At 35.2% G+C, this 26236-nt stretch overlaps 2 protein-coding genes across 4 annotated transcripts; one reads left to right on the forward strand and one right to left on the reverse strand.

Annotated features, from left to right (window-relative positions):
• The first annotated feature begins 3279 nt into the window (after positions 1–3279).
• Positions 3280–4387, forward strand: LOC18094993 (uncharacterized). The gene has a single exon (XM_006369404.3). The coding sequence runs from the start codon at positions 3406–3408 to the stop codon at positions 4216–4218; it is 813 nt and encodes a 270-aa protein (XP_006369466.2). The 5' UTR covers positions 3280–3405; the 3' UTR covers positions 4219–4387.
• Positions 4388–4657: 270 nt separating this feature from the next.
• On the reverse strand, positions 4658–24752 carry LOC18094994 (callose synthase 2). 3 transcript variants are annotated; one of them, XM_052454748.1, is made up of 43 exons: positions 24420–24752; positions 24226–24308; positions 22457–22686; positions 21994–22094; positions 21462–21583; positions 21270–21363; positions 21002–21112; positions 20788–20904; positions 20619–20711; positions 20437–20528; positions 20075–20201; positions 18817–19031; positions 18640–18733; positions 17440–17562; positions 17214–17331; positions 16039–16373; positions 15880–15932; positions 15720–15780; positions 13952–14033; positions 13821–13870; positions 13652–13738; positions 12502–12642; positions 12312–12406; positions 12135–12219; positions 11900–12060; positions 11672–11795; positions 11492–11589; positions 11280–11406; positions 10857–11008; positions 10127–10236; positions 9887–10012; positions 9679–9747; positions 9402–9591; positions 9135–9294; positions 8311–8430; positions 8110–8228; positions 7922–8005; positions 7307–7419; positions 6987–7216; positions 6100–6897; positions 5934–5984; positions 5365–5550; positions 4658–5260 (listed from the first exon to the last, which is right to left on the reverse strand). In XM_052454748.1, the coding sequence occupies exons 3-43, from the start codon at positions 22641–22643 to the stop codon at positions 5012–5014; spliced, it is 5850 nt and encodes a 1949-aa protein (XP_052310708.1). In that variant the 5' UTR covers positions 22644–22686; positions 24226–24308; positions 24420–24752; the 3' UTR covers positions 4658–5011. The 3 variants fall into 3 exon arrangements, with proteins under 3 accessions (XP_052310708.1, XP_052310699.1, XP_024442400.2); XM_052454739.1 differs by having other exon boundaries at positions 24226–24313; XM_024586632.2 differs by having other exon boundaries at positions 24226–24335.
• Positions 24753–26236: the final 1484 nt, after the last annotated feature.

Here is a 26236-nt window from a genome sequence, read left to right on the forward strand (position 1 = left end):
TCGGATTTAAACTTGATGAGAAATTGTTTCCTTGTTCTGCACTCCATTCACAAATGAAGAAACAACTTCAGAAGCATGCGTGTTCTGCTTGAATACAGTAATGCTGCAGGTTTTTGGAAAGGATGCAGATATGAAAATACTGCTGTAACCTGAATCTTGCAGTAGAAGCCATAGGAGCAATATATATAACCAGGTGTGCTTGTTAAAGCATTCAAGCAGTACCGTTCCCCACATCAAAATGCACTGCCAAGATCAATGCCACAGATGGCAATGTCTTCTTCCTTCTGTACGTTATTATTTATTTATTGATGAAAAGCAATAAGAGATCAAATCAACAGAATTCAGTCAACATTTACAAATTCACAATACCATATTTCCAACCTGACTATTCAAAACATGCAAGCAAAGAACTACTGGAAAAGAATCCGGCATGCACCAGAATTCATCTCTCTGTGAACACGAGCTTTCCTTATTGCCTTAGCTGGGATCTGGATCCACCGCCACCTCTCTCGGCCACTAAACTGCTTCAATTTTCCCATCCCTTGAGAAAACTGTCGTGTGTTTACGGGGACTCAACGGGAAAGAAGAGGAACGGTGGAAGATCAGATTCATGTCAAGTACAGTTATAGTGGTACAAGGTGCATGAGCATGCTGACCCTGTACCCTTCTGAAACTCATTTGAAGTACCAACCAACACCTTGACATTAACGTAGCATCAATTTATAACTTGAGCATAGGAGATGATTCGTCGAAGATGATCAGAGAGAAGTGAAACAAAGAAAGACAACAAAGCTTTTCAAAACAAGGATAAATCAATATACGTGTTTACAAGAGGCAGCATGGTTGCTGCGATGCTTGAAGCTTTACCACCACAAAATTAAGAAACACACCTCCTTACGAATGACATTCAAATCCTAAACAGAGTATGAGGCAGCCATCCCAGCCAGTAGACATGCAGAGCATCAGCAACAGAGTCTTTGAACAAACTCTAAGATCAGGAACACGAAAAGACTAATCCTTTCTTCTGTGATACACATATGCACAACCAACCCTGACTTGATGCAGTTTTAGATAGTGAAGGAATGCAGTATTAAACTTTCGACGGCGCTATGGCAATGCTGTGCTCAATGTCACCGATTTAGCGGGTTCATTCAGGTTTTATTTTATTTTTAAAATTTTTAACTTTGCTATTTAATATTGTTAATATTGAATTGTTTAATAATTAATTTTATAATTTTATTCAATTTACTTTTATTGATGATTTTTTTTACCTTTTAATTTGTTTTTGTTAACAATTTGTTTTACCTTTTATTGACACAAATAATTATTTGATTAAATAAATAACATTTTTTTAATTTATATTTTTTAAAAAAATTTATCATTTAACATTTAATTTATTAAAAATCAGCCTTTATAATTTGTTGCAGTTTGTTTTCCATGTGGTTATTTCATTCTCATAACCCTTGTCACGAGTTTGGTGGATTGACTCGATTTTTTTCTTTGTTTTTTATTGATTTTTTTTTTAATTTCATCCTTCAACATTTTATTGACTAAAAAGTAGGCTTTATGATTTGTTTTGGTTTGCTTTCTAAGAGGTTATCCCGATCTCATGACCCGAATCACAAGTTTTGCAAGTTAACGGGGTAGACCCATGACCCATTTAGACTGAGCTCTTTTATTGTATCCTTTTTCTATATTGATTTTTTTTTTCAATTTTTTTTCAAGAACGAGTTTATTTGGAATTAGGCTTTATAATGTATTTCAATTTACTTTATATAGGGTTATCTCAGTCTCATAATATGGGTTGCGGATTTGGCAGGTTAACCGGGGTTGACTTGGATCATTTTTTCACTTACTTTATATGAAGTTATTCCAGTCTCATGAGTTTCGCTTGTTAACCCAAGTTGACTCAAGTCGTTCTTTCGTGTTTTTTTTTAATTGATTTTTTTTCAATTCCAACCTTCAACATTGAGTTGTTTGGAAATTAGGATTCCTAATTTATTTTGATTTATTTTCTATGCAGTTATCTTGGTCTCAGACCCAAGTTATGGATTTTGGCAGGTTAACTCGGGTTGACTCGCGTTGTTTTTTTTTTTTCAATTACATGCTTCAACATTTGGTTAATTAGGAACTGGATTTCATAATTTGTTTTAGTTTTTCTCTATATGGGATTATCATGATCTCATAGATCGGGTCGCAAATTTGGCAAGTTATCACGGGTGACCTGAGTTAATCCAATACTTTATTGTTTCAATATTAAAAAAAAAAATATCAACGTGAATTTCTTAGTCAAACTATATTTTTAATAATTATCCAGATTATCTTAGAACCCGTCAAGTCAATAGGGTTAATTCTCATATAATTTAATTTTTTTTTACAAGAAAACCATTAACAACACCTTAATATTTCTTTACATTAAAATCTTTATTGTTTCAATATTAAAGAAAAGATATCGTCGTGAATTTCTTAATCAAACTATATTTTTAATAATCATCTAATTTGTCTTAGAACCTATCAAGTTAATATGATTAATTTTCATATGATTTAATTTTTTTATATATAAGAAAATCATTAACAACACTTTAATACTTTTTTACATTAAAAAAAAATATTTGACCTAAAGCATAGCACAACTATATAGTTTATACACTAAGAGAAACTTGAATGAAACATATGCGTGTCCACTGGAGAATAATATTTGATACTTTCCTCTACTTAGAGAGTCTAAGTAAAATTCTTTATATTTTCTTTGCCTAAGCCTAAGTGTTTTGATTCCTTTCTTGGTCGGTGATGTATAGGAATTAACTTCATTTCTGATCGATTACGCTCTCTTTATTCTCTCATTTGTCAATCTTTGCTCTCTTTTCTCTTTCTCCTTTTCTTTTTGCTTTGCTGGCGCCATATAAATTTCTTGATATTCAATACTAAGTGAAAAGGTGATATATTGGTGTTGCTGAAGAGTTAAATCATTTTAAAAATCACTTAATAGATTTTTAAATTAAAATATAATACAGTATGAATTTATGCAAATTTAATTATATCTGGAAACAGTTCTCCACAATTAATTATGTAGAGAGGGCAAACATGTTTTTATCGGCCCTTACGAAATTACTGGATTTAATACATTCTATTTGTTCTGATATGAAGAGAGAGAGAGAGAGAGAGAGATGGGATTGCATCAATCTTACTTCCTTTACAAGCAAAAAAGCTGGATTGCAGATCAATACATTTTTCTTTTGAAAAATAATGGCAGTATTCCAAGATTTCATGATCTTGCATGCATTAAGTTTTGGTCAGATATTCTTGAAGGAGCGTGTCTACAGTAAAGGTGCAAGCTCAATTTCAGGGGAGTCAACTCAAAGAAAAATGAAAGCCAGCTAAGAACTTACAAGTTATTATAAACTAATGTTTGAGCCTCAAATTGCTTGGCTTGAAATGGTGGCAGACCTAAAAGGAAAAGGAAAAAAGAAGACTTGGAAATTAAAAAAAGGTGCATCCATTAAAGGGATCTTAAATGTTTGCCTAGAGATCAACAAAGTAAACCGAGAAAAAAATAACTTGCTTACTCTCCTCCAACTACCATATATACATAGGTTTGTGAATGATGGATCATCAGAAGGTAACCTTCAGAAAAGAGGAGATATAATGGCAGCAAAACCATTGATCGGTCGCAAGAATTCTCTGCGTCCATGTGTGAAGCATTTCAGCCATTCACATCCATTACGTCCGGTTGATGTGAAAGAAGAAGAGGAAAGTATTTGTTCAGGTTGTGAGCTAGACCTTTCAGGTTCTGCTTACAAGTGCACAAAGTCCACATGCGATTTCTTCCTTCACAAGTCCTGCTTTGAATTGCCGCGAGAGCTCGAACACACCTCTCACCCTCAACATTTACTTGTCCTTCTTTCTTCCCCTCCTGGTGATGATTCCAAGTTCACTTGTAATGCTTGTGGTGATTATGGTACTTCTTTTGCTTATCATTGCGCTACTTGCCAATTCAACCTCCATGTTGGGTGTGCTTTCTTGCCCAAAACCATGAAGCATGTAGACCACAATCACCCACTTACTCTTTCGTATTCCACTAATTTTCTGGACAAGGAGGGCCTAGTCTTCACCTGTGATGTCTGCAGGAAAGAAGTTTCTCAGACCAGCTGGGTCTACTATTGTCTAGATTGCGATTATGGTACTGACCTACATTGCACAACTCCGTCTGAGTGTTGAAGAGAAGCCAACAGGAAGCTCTAGATCATGCTTGAAAACTAGATGCTGCTGTTTTTTTTTCTCCGCCTCAGCTTTTTTGTTGATGTGCTTGGATTGTTCTGTGCTTATCTTTATTAACCCTTTACATATTTGGCTTGATATTTATTTTATTTGATTGTTTTTTTCCTTATTTTCTGGCTTCGAACGATGATTTACATTTTGTGGCTTATAATCCAAAGATACACAAAAACCATGTAAAATAAAAATATCCATCCCACAGTCCGCTGATGCCAGTTTAAATTACACTATTACCAGGTACGACTTCCATGACGAATGCATCAATACACTTCTCATCCTCCAGGACCTTCACGCCAGCCCTTATCTAGAGCAGTGGATCTCATATGTGCCATCTGTCCCTCAACCTATGTTGACCATTGCAATGTAATAGTTGAAGAGTAGATTTGGTAACGAAATTTAACAAATGCAATTCACATTATGTTTCAATAATCTTCGTGGTAGGATTTACAACTTTTGACAGAACAAATATAACACTTTTACAACTCATGAAAGCTCTATCAGCTCCAAAAGACCCTACGAACAAGACACAAAACACTATTAGGCATAATTCTGTACTGTCTTGGTATCTAGCCACACTGATACATACTGCGTGTTAATATTTAACAACCATTTCTGATCTACAGTAGAAATTCTAGACAAGACCTATTTGAAATGTAGCATATTTTCTCTTAGATGTGATCATGCAAGTAGTATGGAGATGTAGATACACGTCCGCTGATGAGATCTTAGAGATGCATTACTCCTTGTTTCTAGAAGTGCGGTCTTTTCTCGGCCCACCAAGAATACGGGAGATCTGAAGACCTCGACTGAAAGCTTGGTTGAACAGCATTCGAGTTTGGAACTCGGAAACAAATGGGAACCAAGCCAAGAATGCAACGGGTGTGAATAGAAGCAAACCCATGACTATTTCATAACCACGAGCAAGTGTCCGGACCGATCCCCAAAAGCCAGCGTGCTGTATAAGTGGCTTGCAGGCCTGTGCAATCTGTAATAAAATGATCGACCAAAAAAAGCTGTGAAAAATAAGTATCTTTTTCAGAACAGTATCCAACTAAAGCGATTTCTTACAAGGCACCATGATTTACTAACCAGCAGCAGTCCCCATCCAGAAGGCAAGAATGCAAGAATGCAGACTATAACATCCCGTATTGTCATGTGAGGGAGTGCTATCAAGGTGATGAATACGGAAATAAAAGTTATGAATATGAGACCCTTAATGAGCCGAAACAAGAGTTGGAAGTTTGCACTGAGCTGTCTTCTTCCTACAGCTACAGCCTGTAAAATAATTCAACAGAATTATCAGTACTAGCCAGCTCGGGGAATTTAATTTGCTTAATTTTATAGTTAAATGTGAAGCCCTAAACAGAGCCAGTAAAATTGGGGTGCAGTAAATAGAAAAACAAAATCTTTGAATAACTAACGTCCAGCAAACCAACTTTACAATCAACTGAACAACTTATGACGTGCAAATACGATTAGCATCAGGATATTTGGTTCTAACACTGCAGATATTCAAGGCGGAGGATTTGCGCAGACAGGTACCATAGGAAAATGATCCAAGTGAGAAAAAGGACATAATAATAATAATAATCATAATAATAATAATAAAAAGCTATTCTGAGATGCATAATAGCAGGCTGAAGATCTTTGTGACTAACCTTCATTAAAAACAATACTAGAATGATCACAATCCATGAAACACCATAAACCTGTAAGCCAGAGGAAATTTAAGTTCAGAATAATTTTAATTCTTTCTTCTTAAACATCATAATTATATCGAACACACAGAGACATGAAGAAGAAAAATGATGATAAACAGTATACCAGAAAACTTTTGGTCTTGTCAACAATACTGAGATGGTACACAAGGCCATACTGAAAGATGAAAAAGCGCAGTGACAACAGTATCTCCACAATGATGCCTCGCTTCCCAGAAAAGCGGAGATGCTCCTGCTCCTTTTCCCACCAGGATTCCCAACTTTTATCTGGATGAACACCAATCCCTCCACGGTTATTTATCCACTTATTCCAATCTGTATAGTCATCAAGAATCTTTTGCCACTCAAACCCTGATGGATTGAAAAGGAAAGGAGCAAAAAGCCATGTCCCCACCATGAACCACATTGATATAGTGATTAAAACATATGCAACTACACCTCTGTATGAACGCCCAAATATATGGAATACAAGAAGCAGAATCATCAATTCAATCCCTTTGACGAAATGGCTGCGAGAATACAACCTGTAGTTATCAGCAAACTTAGCATGGAACACTACGAAGCCACGGCCAGTAGCTCTGTATGCTGAACCTCCATGCAGCAATGTCCTTCCATAATAGTGAGTCTTTGTTCCAAGAGAAAATGTGAAAAATACAGGGGCCAATTGTAACTGCATCAATATGAAATCACTTAATGCATTACGAAATCCTTTCTCCAGACCAATTTCCATCATCATAGGCAAAGCCATCAAAAATCCAATTTGCACAAAAGACTGAGAAGCAAGAGCTACTTGAAGAGCCTTGTTGTCTCTAATAGCTCGCTGAGTACTTAAGCCTTTTTCGAGTCCACTGAGAACGAGATATAGGCGGCCATATAGAAACACATAGACAGTGAGTACAGTTAACTGCCAAAGAAGAATCAGGGACTTTTGGATTAGTATAGAGAATGGTAATGCATATACCAAGTGCGAAAGAATGTGCATTTCAGACATACCATAGTACTAAAATAGAAACCAATTGTGGTGAAGTAGCATGACAACATTCGGAAAAAATCAAATCGATGTCCAAGCCTATATATGTCGCGACTCAATGTCTGCTCACCATTCCCATTGGCTATCTTTGCCTCGAACATAGATATCTGGTTAAGGCCCACATCCCTCCCTTTACCAACTTGGATATATTCATGATGAGTAACATTGCCTTCACGTAATGTAGAATTGAAACCTGATGACAATTGAAAAAAGAAAATAATGGGTTGCAAAGCCAAAAAAAACATATACTCATCAGTGTAAAGTACATAAAATATCACAATGCCTGCAAATATGTCCTCGCTTAAATTGATGACTTTAGAAGCTTTGCTGACACCCCCTCTCGTCAAGTGAAATAGTCTATCAAAAACATCCGGGTGACCATAATGGAACCGTACTCTGGATGAGGAACAGATATCATTAATTATAAAGCTAAGAAACAAAACAGACAGCAAAAGTCATACATACAAGACTAATAGTTATGTATGTAAAGTAATGAAAAGAGAGAGTGTAACACCAGAATGCTATTGCCCTCTCTTTTACAGATGAAATTAAAAATGTGGCACATATATAAACACATGCTAGCAGCAGATATCTGCCAGCCTGAAAATTTAGAGCCCAATCATCGCTGTGTTAACAAAGCACAAAGACTGCACCATATCCAACCCAATCTCCCACCAAAAATTAAAAAAAAATAAAAAAAACCTATTATAGCTCTAGCAATATATATGTTTGGGAGTTAATAATAGGGTGTTTCAGGTACTTCCTTCAAACTGCAAACCATACAGTGGTCAATACACGGATAAAGTTCTTTTGCTGCATTGACATGATATTGTCCATTAATTTAATTAGTATATAAACCATAAACATGAGATTTTCTGAATTGAAGCTGGAATCTTACTTCAAAGGGCTAGCCAACAATCTCTGACCAATAGTCACAAAACTAGTCTCCTGATTTGACATAAACCATGCTAGAGATGAAACACTGCACAGATCAACCAAAACCTTTAGTGAATGCAGAAATTGAATCTTAATATTGCAGCAGCACAGCTACTATAGTTCATTTTCCAAGAAAAAACAGCACAGTACCTGCCAGTGAATATGTGCTCCCTAAGCCCAAGAATTGTCGGATATCTCACACCGTCATGCTTTTTAAGAAATTCTTGAAGCAAGTTCCTCACTTTGAAGGCTTCTTCCATGTAGTTATCCTATCGCATGGATACGTATCAGTTGAGTTTCTCTACAGATTGACTTTTCCATAATCTATTTGCTTTTCACTGAATGGAGTACCTGGTTCATGTCTATTGTTTGCAAGGCTTCCCCGCGAGTGAAAATAATGGCATGGTTCTGATTTTCTGGCTTTCCCTCACCTAACATTGCTGGCCCTGGAAGTTTTATCCGATAAATTACCTGCAGAATGAAATTCAACAGAGTAATTGCAGGAATCATGCTAATAATAATAAAATGCCTTCAGTTAAGTAAAGAAGAATCGCATGATTCTCACACTCCACGCCACAAATGTTCATGGACACACATACACCAGTTATATGAGTTTTCTTATCGATGACACTCAAAATGCATGTCATAGTAGGTTTAGTCTTCAAGTGTTTGGGGTGGGGGTGAGAGGAGAAGAAATCGTAAAAATCCCCATGTATTAATAGTCCTTTTCAATAAACTTTTACATCAAACCTTCTGAAAACAGAAGCAGCTTAAATGACTTCAACCGATTAAAGTTCACAATAATACTTGATGAATAGAATAAGACAGGACTTATGAGGATGTAGTAATCCTTTCCCCTTACTATGTTATATTAGACAATCATGTTCAATAAATCAATTGCAAAGAACAGTGCATGGATTTGAAAACATTACTTGCCTCACTGACACTGCATCAAACATTTTTCCGTTTTCTTCCTTGATCATAGAGTTTAGCATACAGTGAATACTTAATCAATAGATAATAGTGTGACAGTAAATCAAATGTCTATCAAGCATTTCATGCATTATTTCATTTAAGAATAAAGCCAGCAGTAACTTTCTCAAACAATTAAATTAAATTAGATTCCTGAATATTATAAAATCTGAACAAGCTGTAAAACACACTAAGACTGGTACCTGGTCTAGATTTTGAATTGGCTCGGAAGAATCAATAGGTTTGGTTGGAGGAGCAACTTTCACGAGAGTTGAATAATAAACCTTCTCAACCATCTTTTTGGATTTATCTTTTCCAGTTTCTTCAACTTCGTCAATATAAGCCACGCGAAGTGATGGATATCTGCCTCCAGGAAAACAATGAAATGATACAACCAGTTCCTCACAAATGCCAAAAGAAGTCAAAAGGATAGTGTCAGAAAATAGGCAAAGAAAAATTGGGAAACCTACGTTGTCATGAGCCTCAAAATGTCTTTGGCAAGAGGATGACCTGCACGTTTGTGCTTGCCATATTCTTGGCATGACACGACATATGTAAATTTCAAGTCAGCTATTGCTTGACATTGTTGCCAAGTTGAGTTATCACTCTTGGATGGTCCCTCACTATTTAATTCAGCAGCCTTGTAGCCCCTCATTAGTTCTGATACAAGCAACATTAAATAGGATTTGATTCAATGTAAAAGGGATGACATAATCTGACATTTACAATCAAGCTTTGGCCAGGTACCTTCATCATTTGCCATATCAAGGAATGCTTGAAGTTCCAAAGCTTTTCGGTAATACATCATTCCTCGTACTTATTTGTCAAAGATATCAAGCAGAAAAGCATAGAATGCTTATTGTCAATATATTGTCAAAATAAGAATTCTGCTCTATGATTTCTCAAAAAGATACACAAATGCTGCAGGTCAGGGTGGCAGGAGAGAGGTTCCTACCTGTTTTTGTTAATGTTTGGCTTCTATATGATGCCCACAAACGGAGTTCTTCCTCCAATACATCATTTGCACGGAGTTCTTCCTCGCTGTTACATCCGACCCGCTCGAGGAAGTTTTTCCATTCATCTGTGTTGAATCATAAATACATGATAAAATATATTATTTTTCTGTACAAAATTTTACCAAGGACAATCAGTTGAAAAGGAAATAAGATTAGGAAAAAGAATGGATGATGTTAACCTGGAAAGATCTTTTGCAAGTAAAAAAGGATAGAAACACCATCATCATTTTGCTTTTCCAGAAGATTTATAGAGTAATTAACCTCTTCGCGGTAATAAGGAGTTAGGACACTAAAACAGAAGAAAAATGTATCACATTACACATGCAAGTAGTAACAGTCATCTGCAAGCAACCGTGCAATAATGCAAAGAACAATACGGCAATGGTAAAACTTGGCTCTATAGTGCTTCAGGTTTCACAGCAGGTACCATAGTTAAGAGACCCAGCCAGGCCAAGGAAACCCAAGTCAAAAGCAAAAAGACATTTTAATTTTTTTTTGTCTTAAACGTCATTGTTTCGAAACAATTTAAAAAACAAAGGTTACAGATGACTTTGTTTTGAATCAAAAAAAAATTCCACAAGTCTCACCCAAGTTTGTCGGGTCATGGATTGACCCATCAGGTCAGCTACATAGCTGGTCCAAAAGGAAACCCAGCCCAGACCAAGACCTGGGTCGGCAGGTCACTGGGTCAACCCACCAGGCAAGGTTGGGTTTCATATCAGTGGTAGGTACAAAGTTCATAAAAAAAAATTAAATAAAGAGGGGAAAGAGAAGAAGAAGATTCAGGTAATCACGGTGCCAATCCAAGTCTAGCTAAAACTTTGCATTTGACATTGCTAATGTATATGCGATCATGAAAACAGAAGTTTAATTTATGCTGTAAAGAAGATGGATGTGAAGACAGCTTACGTGAACGAAAGCATATTTCGAACTTTAGGTGCACTAGGCATTTCCATGAACAATGAATTGGAGAAGAAAGAAATGCGCCTTCTAGCTTCCAAGTTAGATGGAACATCCATAGCAGACTCCTTCACAGTAAGCAATAGATGAAGCCTTCTGATCTATTGGAAATATCAAATTATACACATGAGATTAGAATGTCATCTCCAATTGTGTCGCGTAGTCATAGAAAGAGAGAGGAAAAGAAAGGCGGCTCTAGAAGAAAGAGTGAGAAACCATTCAGACAATAATAACACGCTACTATAGTTGACTTGCCAAATTGAAAATGGAAGAAAGGAATTAGGTCAAATGAACCTGAGTGATATTTACAAGCTAAAAACTAGAGAAAACAAGAGCAGCCACATGGTGGACATACTAGCAAAAGGGGCTTACTCTTTCTTTCCAATCTTCTGTCTCTGGAACTGGAAACCCGAGTTTGCCGAGAAACGTATGTTGCTGATCAATTGGTGTCATTCCCTCATCATTTCCATAAGATCCACCATGGTTTGAATCCATCAAACTACAGCCGGAAATAATAAATGCATAGCACAATTATACAAAAGTTAACAATGTATAGAAGAAACAGTTGCATTCAAATAATATACCTAGGAATATCATCCTCCAGTATGTCCCTGGTCACGACCTCTAGCATGTCAAGCAAGAGGATGACAACACGATTCTTGTCTTCTTTGTTATTGATTATCTGTAATATATACTGTTTCAGTTAGGAGGGGTATAGCTTGACCCAACAGATATACACACCAGTTTTTGTCAGAAAATGATACCAAAAAGTCAATTAGCTTCACAAATTGTTCATTGAGAATTGGTAGGGCACTCATATTTAATTCTTGTATCAGGGTGTCCTTTTCTATATATTCATCAACTCTGGCGAAGATATCTTCTATAACCCTGAACATAGCAAACAGTTAAGATGATAACCAAATTTATCTTGACTGAAAAACACAAGTCCTCCTTCCAATTTTGACTAATAATATACATAGCATTGAACTCACTGTTTTTCCCCATCTCCTTGAACCAAAAAATTGATGATACTTTTAAAAGAAGCATAGCACTCACGAACTGCACAGTGCATATAATTGTCTGAAGCCAACCTATTTTTCAGTTCACGGTCATTTCGATTGCTGTCTTTTGCCATATCCAATGCTATTGGGATCTGTATGGTATGTAGGTTAGATTTATTCGTCTGAGTGAGGCTAGAAAACTAAAATAATTCAGGAACAAATAAACCTTGCTAGCAAGCAAAAATGGAGGCCATTGAATGAGGTCTAGGTCACGATCAGCCCAATAGGGAACAAGCATCAAATTCATTTCCCTGCAGATTTGACAGTTATTAGAATCTATAATAACATTCACCCTAATTCTAAGAAGGCAGCAAAATATTCCACTTGCAAGTCCTTACGATACCTATTATCTATCAAATCCTCCTCCCAGAAGCTAGTGATTATTTTATTCCACATTTGTGCAAACCTTGCTTCCTCCTTCTCTTTGTTGGATTCGGTCTGAACTAACAAGCCAATTGGTTAAGACTCTAAGATGGGCATTTCAGATAATAAAATGGCGAAAGACATTGAAGATGTGGGTCTCTAGCACCTACAATCCCAGTATTTCTACGAGAGAAAATAGCATTCAGTCCTCTCTTCTTGATAGTCTCAACCTTTTCAGGAGGAATCAAGCAGGCATTAAAGGCACCTGGTAATGATTCGAATCGAGACCTCAACATTCCTAATGTACGAATCTGCAAATGAAACAGAAACAATAATTATGGAATTTTACTAAAAAGTATGATCAAAGAGTATTTTTCATATATGCTAAACAAATGTTTCCAACACCTTTTCTTCATAGTGAACTGACTAAACACCCATGGGATTAAGGCACCATTTGGTATTGCACGTCGGGTGCTTTTGAGAAATGCTTTTCAAAGTGCATTTGGGTTTTAAGGCATCAATTTGAAGCTTTTTTTAGGTGATTTTCAATCATTTGGATGAATGAGAAAGTGACTTCTCTCAGCTCACTTGTTAACATAACCATGCAGTGATAGCTATAGAAGTCAAAATACCTTTTGTTTAGTTGTGTAGGCTAATAAACTATTAAGCATTCCTAATATCGGTTTAAATACCAGTGAATCAATTTATCTACCGATCCATGAGTGCCTATATATTTTCTTTGAGTCAAATTTTCAAACAAACAACATTTGCAGCATGTTTGGAACCCTCTGAATTTAATTAAATTCAGAGGTTTTAATGAAATTTTAGGTTTGGAATCCTTTTGAGTGTTAAGAATTGAATTTCAAATACAAATTAATCTCTAAAAATACTACAAAAGTAAATCAGAGACCAACCCCTCTGATTCACAATTTCAAAGTAGAGAAATTTAATATTAAAACTAACTTTCTCAAAATACTCATCTAGCCCTCTTATTTTTAAAGACATTTGAAGAAATAAAATAAAGGTAATGAGTAATATAGAAAATAAAATGAATTGAGTTTTATATTTTCCAAACATGTGAATTCAAATTATTTATCAATAGAAATCAAATCAAACACTATAATTGAATTCAATTGCAGTAGAGAATTCGTTCCAAACAACCTATTAGAGATAAGATCCCATCAATATGCTTTAAATGGGTATCAAACAATCCTTGCCTTCATGATCAAGAAATAATTTGCTGCACATACTTGGACATAGGCATACAGCCAAAAGTTCAAATATAAATACGATCTATAGAGCAAAGCTATCTTTACCAACCTCTCCAAGACGGCGAAACGCGCCATATATGCCTCCAAATATAGTTGAGTAGATGGCATACCAAATCTGAGTATCCATAAAATAGACCTAAAAAGGAATCACTTAGATCAAACAGTAAGCTTGACAGTTAAAAAACAATTGCAGAGAGATGCCAATGGAACAAACGTACAAGAACAACAGGAGCCCACAAAGAAATCACGACACCAATATTACTCTTGGCTGCAAACAGATAATGATGGCATTATAAAACATTTTCATCATACAAGAACTAAGAAGAATGTATTTCACTCATGCTATTACCTTGAGGAAAAAACTCATGCCACTGGTAGTCATGTATGCGAGCCTTCATGACAGCTTTTGTTGGACCAACAAGTGGCTTAATCTGCAAAAAAGAAGGTTTGTTTGTAGAAACCCATTACTTGCCTCCCAAAATTCGTTCTTATCTCTTTCCATTTTTTGTCAAATAGACTTCGTTGCGGGTAGGATAAAAAGCCTATAATTGCAAAAAAAAAAATATGAATGTTGTTATTTTTGTCTGCGTGCGATGAAATATTTGAAATGGGGATTAAAAACCCGATGTGTATTAGACCAAGTTAATCGACCACCATAAAAGTTAATAAATAGAAGGAAAAAAAAAGTGTGGCTTGTTTGACCAAACGGGCCAACAATGAATTGGCTGCCTCGTTCAAATTGTGATTTGGTTTAAAAAAAGTAACATCGCAGTCATTTTAGTCTTGTCTAACCCTAACTTAAATGTGAAATAAAAAACTATCAAAGGATTAAATCGGGAAAAAAAAATGAGGCATTGAAATGAAAAGACGACAATACACTATATTGACTAGGATTAACACGTGAAATTTACAACCCAAGTAATAGACATGACCATAATGAGTTAACTTGGTTGGATAATCTGTCTCTTTTTTTCCTTCCTTTATTCTCTTCCCGGTTAAGCTTTAGTAGGGTCTTAATTGACCACAAATTGGATTAAATATGAAAGTAAATTGAAAAGTTATAAAAGAATCGAAGCTAAAATTTTAAAAAATATCACATTGTATTGACCTCGGTCAACTTGAATTAACGGACAAAATTTAGAACCCAAATCAAAACATAATATCAATTAGGCATAATTTTTTAAGCTAAGCGATGAAAAAAGATGTAATTGCATTTTTTATTTTAAGTTAAATAAAAAAAATTCAATGATAACAAATACTTAAAATGTATTTAAAAAAAAAAATAAGGGAAAATGCATTAAAAAAAAAGCTCTAGATGTTATGAATTAACCCATTGAATCTGCAATCCATGCCAAGGACTCAACCAGGTCTAATAATTTTTTTTCTTAATTTTTTCTTGCACCTAAACAAAGAATAAAAATAATTGAAAAAAAATATAAAAAAAACCTGCCAAAAGAGCCCAGGCACACGAGCCTGGTGGCCCAGCTCATCTGGGTCGCTTAGGCCCACACACTTGGGCCTTATATTTTTTTTATCTTTTTAAAGGCTGGACGACAAGTTTTTTTTAAAAAAAAATCAGACAACATGTCATCTGTCTTTAAGATTCCGGCCACCACAATGGTGGCCGAAAAATCAAGGCATGCCTAAATTTGTCAAAAAATCCCATTTTGTTACCCATTTTAACCAAAAAACAAAACATCTCATTTTTGTTTTTTAAACACCCTCACAACCCCTAAAAACCTAAAAAAAAACGCTAAAAAGGCCCCCAAACACAAAATCAAACTGGATTACATTTTTCTTCTTCAACTCTGATCTATTTTTTAGGTAATATTGAGGTTTAAAACAACCATCATTAAACTCCTTCATTAAATGTGAAGCAATTATTGGTTTTCATCAATTCATTAAGTCCAGGCAAGACTTCTTTTCTTTTGCTTTAGCTTTGTTTTTTAAGAAAGAAATTATTAAGTACACAATAGATGAAAATACTAATGTTGCATTAACTTCAACATTCGATGCTGTTGCTGGTGAAAATGGCAACCTAGATTCACTTGCTTAAGGAGGTTGATTTAACGTTCATTAAGTAGGATGGAAAAGAGTATAATGAGCAAGAGATTTACCTCTACGAAAAAACTGAATGCTAATTTTGACACTAGTAGGAGAACCCAAAACATGGTGTACCTAGAGAATTAAAGCAAATAAAAGTTCCAGTAAGAGGAGATAATAACTCAGTAGTCATGGAAGCCACAAGCATCCACAAGTCCAGATATTAACACTTACTTGATCAGTGAAACAGAACTCTCATGCATTCCCCTTCCAACATAAAGCCGAGGCTGCAAGAAATCAGATTACATGCGAGAGGTTGCAGGTATGTTCGTATATGTAAAACTTCCATAGAATGCAATTATCAAGGAAGTTTTAAAGCAAGATTTTGCATACCTGTGACCACCACATCAGGAACAACACAATCTTATTGTTTGAACGTTCAAGAACCCTCCGAATTAATGGGAACACAAACAATAACACAGAGAGGATATTTGGAGACAAGTAAATTAGGATAGCCATGATGAACAAAGAAGGCGAACTTGGACTACTGCCAAACCATTTCTTAATGGTCTGTCCAAGTCCAGGAGGATTTTTCCAACTATACGCATAAGTTACCGGTAGAATTATGACCCATGCTGCAGCTGAAAGAACCTTTAAAACATATCTTATTTTCACGTAAAATGGCATAGTCTTCCTTGCCTTCCACATCAGAATGATATCAATGACAGCTGAAAATAAAATAGAATCATCAATTTGTATTGATAAATGCATAAGTGCATGGTACAGAATGTAGCAGTGTTTTCTGATTACCATGGAATTATAAGCTATAATCTTTAATAAAAAAGGCTATGTATTGACTAGTAACACCAGATGCTTAAATTCTTGGAATTCGCAAAATTAAGGCACATACCGTCAACATGGTCTAGATGGCTTATCATTTAAGGACAGAAAGAGTTGGGAAAAACTCTGTTACTGGCTTTCATTTTTATTCTTCTTTCTAAACATCATTATAACTCTTTTCAACCTGTATTTAATATTTTGCTTATATGATTTTTAGTTTTGTGTTTTCATCAGAAAAAACAGAGGTTTCAAAAAGGAGGTTTCCACAATATGGATACGAGGAAAGTGCGAGTTCACAACTCTGCAAGACAAGCTTCTATATAAATGTCTAGATCATCACATTCACCTCTAAGAAACTTACTCAAAATTTTAACTGTGCCATCCAAATTGGAATCAAATGACCAATTGAACTTTCACGGAAAACTGTCAAACCTTCAACCAGTATGCAGTCGTATTAAATATTCTGTGTAACTCGTGCTATTCATCAATCTGGTATTTCAAATTGGGGTAGTGTGACATCTTCCAAAGAGAATTAGAATTGGTGAATGGTGATATATAAGCTATACTTAAAACTAACTGGACATGCCAATGAGCTTCTAGCTCAATTGGCACCAATGCCTCTGTTTCTGTAACTAATTGGACATGAGATAAATGAAAAGGTCTGTAAGCTCAACAAAATAATGAGCAATGCTCGAACACAAAGTCTTTAAGAGAACTTTTTTCTCTACCTTGTCCAAAATTTAGTATCGTAGAAGTGATGAAGATGCTCAAAACTTTCTTGAAAACGTCACCCTCAAATATAGAACTCAACTTTCCTGATCCATTCCAAGCAATGATGATCATCGCCTTAATTGAAGGGAACATGCCAAAAAAAATCATTTGTTCAATATATCATCAGAAAAGAAAATTCTAAAAATATTCATTATATAACAGCCAAAAAGCAGAGAGGTTTACCTGTAAACACAGAATAAAGAAGCTCCACATTCTATCAAAACTTCTGAAAATATGCCAAAATGATCTTATTTCAACAAAATTAACTTTTCCAATCCATCGATCCCCTGTAACTGGTTTCTTAACCTGATAATCAGAAATAGAGAAGTTATATATCAGGACCAAAATTTTTCTGACATGGCAATAGTCATTATGTTTGCAAAGTTTTAATTTGTAAGAGATAATTTCTTTGAATCACAAATTCAATACAAATATGCTCCACTTTCAGAATGCTGCCAAGGATTGACTTTTTGAAGTGAAAGAATGCGGTATATCCAATGAATTGAGCTAATCAGTAATTAAGTGCTTAGAACCTAGAATATAGTTCAACAAGTGCGGTATATGTAATTTTAGAAGAGAGAGAAAGGAATCAAAGAGTAAATATAACTTCAAAAATCTGTCCATCCAAGGATATATGTCATAAATGGGTGTCAGCACTCAGAGACACATACTCTACTGTTCTTCGCATTCCTGATCTCTCATCCATGTTACTCCTCTCAGAGGCTAGACCAGAGATGCAAATCATGCTCCTAAAAGATGCGGGAGCTTTCAACAAAAAAAATAGAAGAAGAAGAAGAGCCAAATTGGATATTCTGAAGCTTATTTAGCCCACTGTCTCTCCATCATAGCCTTACCAATGAGGTTTGCCAGCTGTGACCTCCCCCATCATGAAGGATAAAGAAAGGGAAAACATCTCGGAGGCACACGCGGCATAGATGGTTGTTAAATCATTACAATTTGCCTTTTGCACAATCGTGTCTAGGAATGACGCCAAGTCAGATGAAATTGCTACCAATATGCAAACTGCATCTCTCGGTGTTGGTAATGGATAATATGTAAAGCATGTTCAAGTGTTGCAGATTTCAAGTATTAGACGAAACATTACTCATGGGTGTGCACCACATACCAAGCCCTGAAATTGAAGCTAGAGGCATTGTGTTGAAACGCACATTAGGCAAGGCTCAAGCCCTAAAGGTTTAAATGGTGGCCAAACATATGGATCATTTCACCATCTTTAATTGTAAAGTGCTAACATGAAGAAGGAATATGGGTTACCAAATTGCAGAGCTAATCCCACAGTATTTACTGCAGTCATGAATTGAAAGCAGGGGAGATGAAGAAAGGCAAACAAACAAAAAACATAGGCCCAAAATTATAGCCTACCTCATCTTTTTCAGCTCGAAGCCCCAATGCAGAGGGGCAAAAAAAATCAGCATCAGCACGCATAGGCCATCCTAATCGGAAACAATCAGCTGACCTACAATTCCAAACCAGCTCACAATTTACAGCTTACAGCATTCACAGATTGGAAAGCCTGAGCAAGAGAATAAAGCATTATACCAAAAGTATTCATTCAAATCATCATAGTTTCTCCATTGAGAATGCTTTGAACTTCCATCTTTGCTCATTTTTGCTTCCCTTGCTATCGTGTCATATATAGGTTTTACTACTTTCCTTAGAAAAGCCTCATTTTCACCACCATAGGCTGGCTTTATATGCTCACCCGTCATTGGACTGACACTCCCAGCCAACATTCCATACAGTTCAAATGCCATCTATAAATATTGAGTTCAATAAGTCAAAGCATCCTTAACCTTTAAATATTCCACTATTCAAAAAGAAACTCAAAACTCATAAAAGAAAAATCAAGTATAAAGAATCAAAATTTATTCACAAATCAATGAGACATACTGTTTGTCTCCAAATGCACATCAAATCATGAAAATTTGCTATCTACTCAGTCTACTTGTCATGTTGTTGAGCCTTACAATGTTTTTTTATTACTTTTACTACATGAATACCCGAAAGAAGAAATCCCTTTTTGATTAATATTTGTTACTTCAATTAACTGCAAATTGAAGAACTCTTATAGTCACATAAAAAATGCATTGAATAGGTATCTCTATCTAGCACCTTCCAGCTTCCCCAAAACTCAAAAACAGAGAACAAAGCAACAAATTAATAAGTTTCTTCTCCCTTCATTATCTACTTATCTGTAGTCTATACAAGTCTTGAAAAGTACATTATTTTCTGATTATAACTCTTCCAGCTTCTCATGATTTGCCAATGAGAATATTTCCTAAACTGAAGAAACTGTCTAAAAGATTAATCTTTTAAGTAACACTGCAGGAAATAAATAGATAAATACATTGCATGCAAACATTCTACATTCTTCTTCACATGTAAATAGGATTTCCAACGAAAGTATAATAAGAAGATTGTACTGCCTATTCTGACACATCCCTCATCTATGGATGTACGCTTGTAATCTCTAAACAAGTCAAATCCTTGAAACCTATTTATTGCTTCTTATCTCAGCAACACAATCAGCATTCCAAGCAAATATTAAGACTGTTCTTGAGAGAACCTGGTTATTATACAAAATATAGGTGATCTAGGATAACTTCTTTTTTTGCCAACTTCACATCCAGTAGCTTGCAAACTGAATAAAAAATAGCCTAACAGGGAAAATTTAGGGAGCTGTTTAGGTCTGACAGGTTTAAAAAAGAAAATCAAACATGAAATAGAAAAATATACTGAAACATTCTTCATTTAGGTGTGTCATCATAAGAAGTTGAAAGCCAAATCTCTTGCATACATGATGATATATATAGCAAAGGCATTCTGGCATGAATCTCAAGTTTGCTGCTTCTCCCCATATAAGAAGATACAGACCCATATAGAGTAGTTTTCTCTGTAGCACTTCTTGTTGAATAGTCGGCAGCCTACCATTCAAAATAGCAGCACAACTAATGAAAACGGTAGGAATGAAAATGAAAGTAAGAACAAAAGAGAACATAAGAATGAGGTGCTCTGCACTTCCTGTAAGTGAACTGAAGAAAAAAATAAGAGCACCAAATCCATACTGGTTATAAGAAGACTTCAATTTCCCACTCAGCATTTCTAGAATAATGATGATAATGAAAATGAATTATGTGATTTTAAAGGTGGAAAACTCACCAAAGGCTACTTTTGCGTCCTAAATACTTGCACCATTTTTTGTAGTTCTTAAACAGTTTCTTCATAATATCTGTCACGGCCATGTCATCCAACTAACAAGAAAAAAACGTACAGAAAGTTGATTGATGCATGAGAATATTTCCAAAGTAAGGAAAATAAACCTTAAATGAGAAGTAAACAACCTTGGGTTGCTGATCAGGCTTTGGAAATTGCCGTATATGCACATTCGCAAGCAACAGAATCAAGTGCTCCCTTTGATTTTCCACATTATCTTTCTACATATCATCACTTTATTACAGCCAACCAAAGAACTCTTGGATATAACAGGAAGCAACCAAGTTAGTCACTCACCTGAAAGCCAAACATAGCCTGAAGCCAATCTAAAATGTCTTCATTTACTCTCTTCTTGTGCCCCTTTGGCCATGGAAGACCCCTGGTGTTTCGAAGTGCAATAACAGTAGCTTTAATCTGTAACATAACCAACCAAGAGTTTTCATCAGTACTCAAAAAAGAGTAGCAGAAAAATATAAAACAAAAGATTTCAGACAAGGAAGATGGAATTGACCTCAGGATATCTCATGATAACTTGATGTTCACTTTCAGGATCAAGAGGAAGAATATTATAGGGTACATAAATTCGGTTCTTTTCTTCAACTTCAGTCTGAGCTTCCAAAACCTACAATAGAAAACAAGGAAAGAAGAAAGCCCTTATACAAAATTTCCAATATATGATACAACTATTCAATAAATGAATGTTTCCAGATTCAAGTATATTTTTCTAAAAAAGATGGACGGATATTAAATGCCTCATAAGGAAAAATTATCAGCCTAACCTCATCATCTACTTTCACAGCCTCTGTCGTGTTGACAGCCCTCAAAACCTCAAATAGGACAGCAGCAGTTTGATAAGCTTTTGTAAGTTGGGCACTGAACTAGGAAGGTGAAATTGATATGAGAAATCAAAAAAAGTACATCCAAGGCAAGTTAATTTACCAATAAATCAGGTCTGTACCAAAAAAACTTACCGATCAGCTTTATCAGCGGCATCTCGTAAGGCTTGTATATACTTCTGATAGTAATCTAGATAAAATCTCTGCATTTCTCGAGCATCACTTATCGTTTTTCCTTGCATGGTGGTGTCATTTTCCTGTTAGACCAAAAGCATAAATATAATTTCAAGTAATTCCAAATGGATCCTCCACAAAATATCAAAATGGTGTAAATTTAAAAAGCAGTTGGAAGGCTCCAAATTAGGGAGGATGGCATGGAGATGAAAGACCACAAACAATGGCTGCTGGAAACATTAATAAATCTTTTTGAATCAATAGGAACACTTTCAAATAAAGCAAACCAAGAATTGTAAACTGTAACTTGAAGTCCATGTGACAAAAGAAATCTACAAGGTGCTTGGTTGAGAGAAATCTGTCTTGATATTACATACATGCTCAAGGAATTGTCCTTCACAAGATTACATTTCTTATCCTTAGGAGGAAAATACTAAGCCAAATCTGTCTTAATGAAAATTAGACCTGATAAGCGTGTGAAATGAGAGTTTACCCTTTCCAAACGTTGTAGAAGTGCAGTTTTAAACTGCCGAACACCACGCCCACTAGATGTGGGATCTAGTCTGTGAGCTTTCTCAAAGGCATAGAACCGACCTATTCAAAAATGATAAACGGTATATGAGTAAATAACACTACTTATCTACCTAGTACCAAATAGATACATATACGTGTGTGGATAAGGAAATGCTGAAAAGCCAGAACTCTAGGAACTTGTTAACTCTATTCAATATGAAGTTCTCATTTCCTTCTTTGAACACATCCACATTTTGAAGCTTCTATTTCACAAATATGTCTACAGAATCATTAGAAGAAAAACAAAAAGAAAATCCTCCAGTTGGATAAAAGATCCTATACGAACAAGAGGATTCCAATGATGAGAGATGATTTTATTCATGCTTAAAACGCAAATGAGCATGCTAACATGCACCAAACAAAAATAATAATTAATAACTTACAGAGATAAGCAACTCTAGGGTTGCTTCCCTCAACTTGATTAGCAACACGGAGAATTGGAGCAATCTCAACCAGAGAAGAAGGCACCACCTCACTATCCAACATGGACTCTCCTAGATTACCAGCAGTCTGAGTCCGCAGAATCCGCTTCTGCGGTGGTTGCTGATCAGACCCCCTTCTATTTGACATCTCTGATGCGTAGTAAAGATCAACTTAAAATGTCTTTGCTTACCTGCCATAACCCATCAAACATCAACAAGAGGAGGGGAGAGAAGGAGAGAAAGGGGGCTAAAACAGCTCACCCTGTTTGGTTTCTTTGTTACTTGCCAAATCAAAACTTTGAACCTAGGAAATTCCATCATTCACATAAAACTTAATTCAATTATTAGACTTGGCTAAATATGTTTTACGTTTCCCTTTCTAAAACAAGAAAATAAGAGACAATGCCCACAGTTTTGCTTTATTCCTTTTCTGTTCATCTGTTTATCTAGCAAATTATCATTATCTTTTGATAAGCCAGATTGAATTAGACAAAAGCACCATGAGACCAGTAGACCAGTATGGAGAAAGGAAACAAATATAATGGACTGCTATCTAAAGAAGCAAACAAACAGATAATGCCAGAAACAAACAAAGAAAAAGCAAAAGGTAGGACATGAACAAATCTTCAGACCAGCTGAGAGCAAAACCTAGCCTGATTACTGGAAGAACCCAAATAAAGTGCAGAATCACATACTCCAGGAGCCAGGAGGAAAAGTGGATGTCAACAGGACAAATTTCAAGACAAGGCTTCCAAGGTAACAACCAAACGTACTTTCTTAACACACGTATATTCAGAGAAACTAGCAAGGAAACTTGGTCACAGAAAAACCAAGCCAATCATGAATGCAGCCAAGCACCTTTGCAAAGAACACCTGAGTGGGACACATGAAAAAGAGCAAAAGACCCGGAAAATCCAAACAGCATAAGCATCCCCAAAGCAGCACCACATCAACCAAAATCACGGGATAGTGCAAATCTCCATAGAAAAGCATAAAAATGTTTAGCACCGAATGAGAGCAACGATAAATAAAACATCAGAGATACCAAAAACAGAGGACCCCCCACCACAGACTCGAACAATCAAGAATCCTTCGCAAGTTCACAGAGCCTGGAACCAAACTCACTAACTAAATAAATCAGATCCACCAAATACTAACTAAAACCACCACACAACACCACCCACAACCCAACACCCACCAAGTGTTATGTTTAGCAAAATAGGAATCCAGTCAATTCCTTGTTACTTGTTCTACTTTTGCAGCAATCAAACCATAGACAATGAGAAAGTTGTTAAAAAAAAAAAAACTCTTCCTTAACCATAGATATGGTTTCACCCTGGCAAAATCAAGCCGGCCCTCTATTTAGTTGGTGATAAAACCAAGAAAATTCAAATACAGATGAGTGAAGCATAGGCTGAATTGGGAATCAGTTTTCTTCTCTATTCGTGTCTGTTGTAAAATATGCAATTTATAAAGCATGAGATGCTAAGTAAAACCCAACCAGCCCAACAGAACAAACAAAACAAGAACTGAATTCTTGTTCTTGAAAGTAAAGAAAGAACAACAAAAGCAGATAAAGATTACCACTTTAAATATGTTTTATGAACCAGAAGCAGGGAAAAAAAACACAACAAAAGAAACAAGAACTTCAATAGCTCGACTCCTTCCAAGAACAAGTTCCTTGCTAGGCAGTAAAAGAAACAAGAAAATCAGAGAAAGAGAAAGATTACCACTTTATTAACAGAAAGAACCGAGAACCTCAGCAAGTCTACTTGATGATCATCAAGCCAAAGATCTCACTCTCTTTTACCTTCTTGACTTTTCCAAGAAATCCAACCCACTAGAGCAAAAAAAAAAAAATTTCACAACAACTAGATACTGGGCAGTAAAAGAAACAAGAAAGGGAAAGAAAGAGAAAGATTACCATAAAGAACCAAAAAAACACTTCAAGAATTCTGCATGATCATCAACCCCAGGACTTCATTTTCTTAAACTGATTGCTTTACAAACACGTATATGTATCTGCACAGAACAGTCCAGCAAGAAAAAGAAAAGGAAGGATAGAAACTGCAGCAAAATATTAAGTTATGACAGAGAGTTGGAAACTACGAACGTGGGAGGGATAAGGGAAGAAGAGAAGAAGAAAGAAAGCAACTGCAACAAGTCGAGTGACTTTAGTCTGTACAGGCACTTTTTTTCTACTTTCTTTTTCCAATAAGAAAATGCCACCCCGCCATTTCTGTAGCTATCTTCTCTCTTTCATTAAAGAGTGAAATCGACTTGATCATAATTTAGAAAAAGAAAAGACGTGAGAAGAGTAAAATAATACAAGCAGCCGGTAGAGAATTGCTTTTTTTAAGTTTCGGTGGGTTAAACGTGAGATTTGTCCCTGTAATATTTTTTTGGCTGGATCTTATCCCTATACTAATTTATTTCTCAATCTAGTCCTTGTGTTTTTGCTTAGTTTTATTTAGTTATGCTTTTAAATTTTAATTTTTTTTGTTTCCTAAAAATCTCTTACACATTTCTGCGAATATGTCAAGGCTTGAATCACTAACTACACTGCATAGGGAGGAACCCTATTAAATACTAACAAAAGAAGAACAGGGTGTACAGGGATGGCATTGAAAAATAAAGTGATGCAAGGACCACATTAAAAAACAATATAGGGATTAATCCACTCAAGTTTTGTCTTAAAGTCTGATTTTTATTGGTGTTACTGTTGAAACTGTGTTTATTTTAAAAAAAATATTAAATAATAGTTTTTTAATGATTTTTGATATTTTAAAAAAAATAATTATTATTATGATTTATTGGTGTTACGATTGAAACTGCGTTTTAAAAGTATATTTATTTTAAAAAAATATCAAATAATATTTTTTAGTAATTTTTTATATTTAAAAAAAAAACATGAAAAATATTTTGATATATTTTTAAAAAACTAGCTTTGTTTATTTTATTGTGAGACTGAATGCATATGATTATACCTTCCAAGTCAAGCGCGTGTGTGTACGCGTGTGAGTGTTCTCTTGGTAAGGTTGTACCGTGCAAGTATTATAAGTTATGGTTATTATATTATTATAAATTATAAAAAATACTAAAATGGGTGAAATATTACTCTCAACACCACGGTCCACACAGTCATTAACATTGTTCGCCATGAAAAAAAAAATTCTGTGGTCAATCAAGTTTTTTTCTCCTTGGTTAAGCCTTTTTATGGTCAAATTTACGGCTGATTAACTTTGATTTGCTAAACAAATACATAATTTAAAGATGGAGGATGAAAGTAGTAAAGGCAGGGAAATAGGTGGTTGCTTCAAGTTTAATGAAAATTGCAGATTTTGCATCTCCCTACTCTTCTCTCTTCTGTTTTTTGGCTTTCTTTTTCTCCTAGGCTTCTTTCTTTTTCTGGCTTTAATTTTTTTGTTTGTTGTCCCGCATCAAAGTTATGTAAAAATATTCAGCTTGGTCCTTATACTTTTTTTTCAACCCCTTGTTTTTTAAAATTTCAATTTTGATTCGAAATTTTATTTTTTTTATTTTTTTATTTTATAATTTAAGGGGGGGAGAGGAGGTCATTGTTTTTTTTTTTTCTATCTCATTCTTCAATGTTGGCTTTTAATGAAATTTTTTATTACTCTTTGTTTTTTAATTTTAACACATTTTCAACAATTTTTTATGATGTTTTTTAATGTGAAATGGTTTAATTTTTACTTTGTTGACGAATAAAATTTTAGTATC

This window comes from Populus trichocarpa, chromosome 1, assembly GCF_000002775.5.
Source record: "Populus trichocarpa isolate Nisqually-1 chromosome 1, P.trichocarpa_v4.1, whole genome shotgun sequence".
In the NCBI taxonomy this organism is placed as follows: Eukaryota; Viridiplantae; Streptophyta; class Magnoliopsida; order Malpighiales; family Salicaceae; genus Populus; species Populus trichocarpa.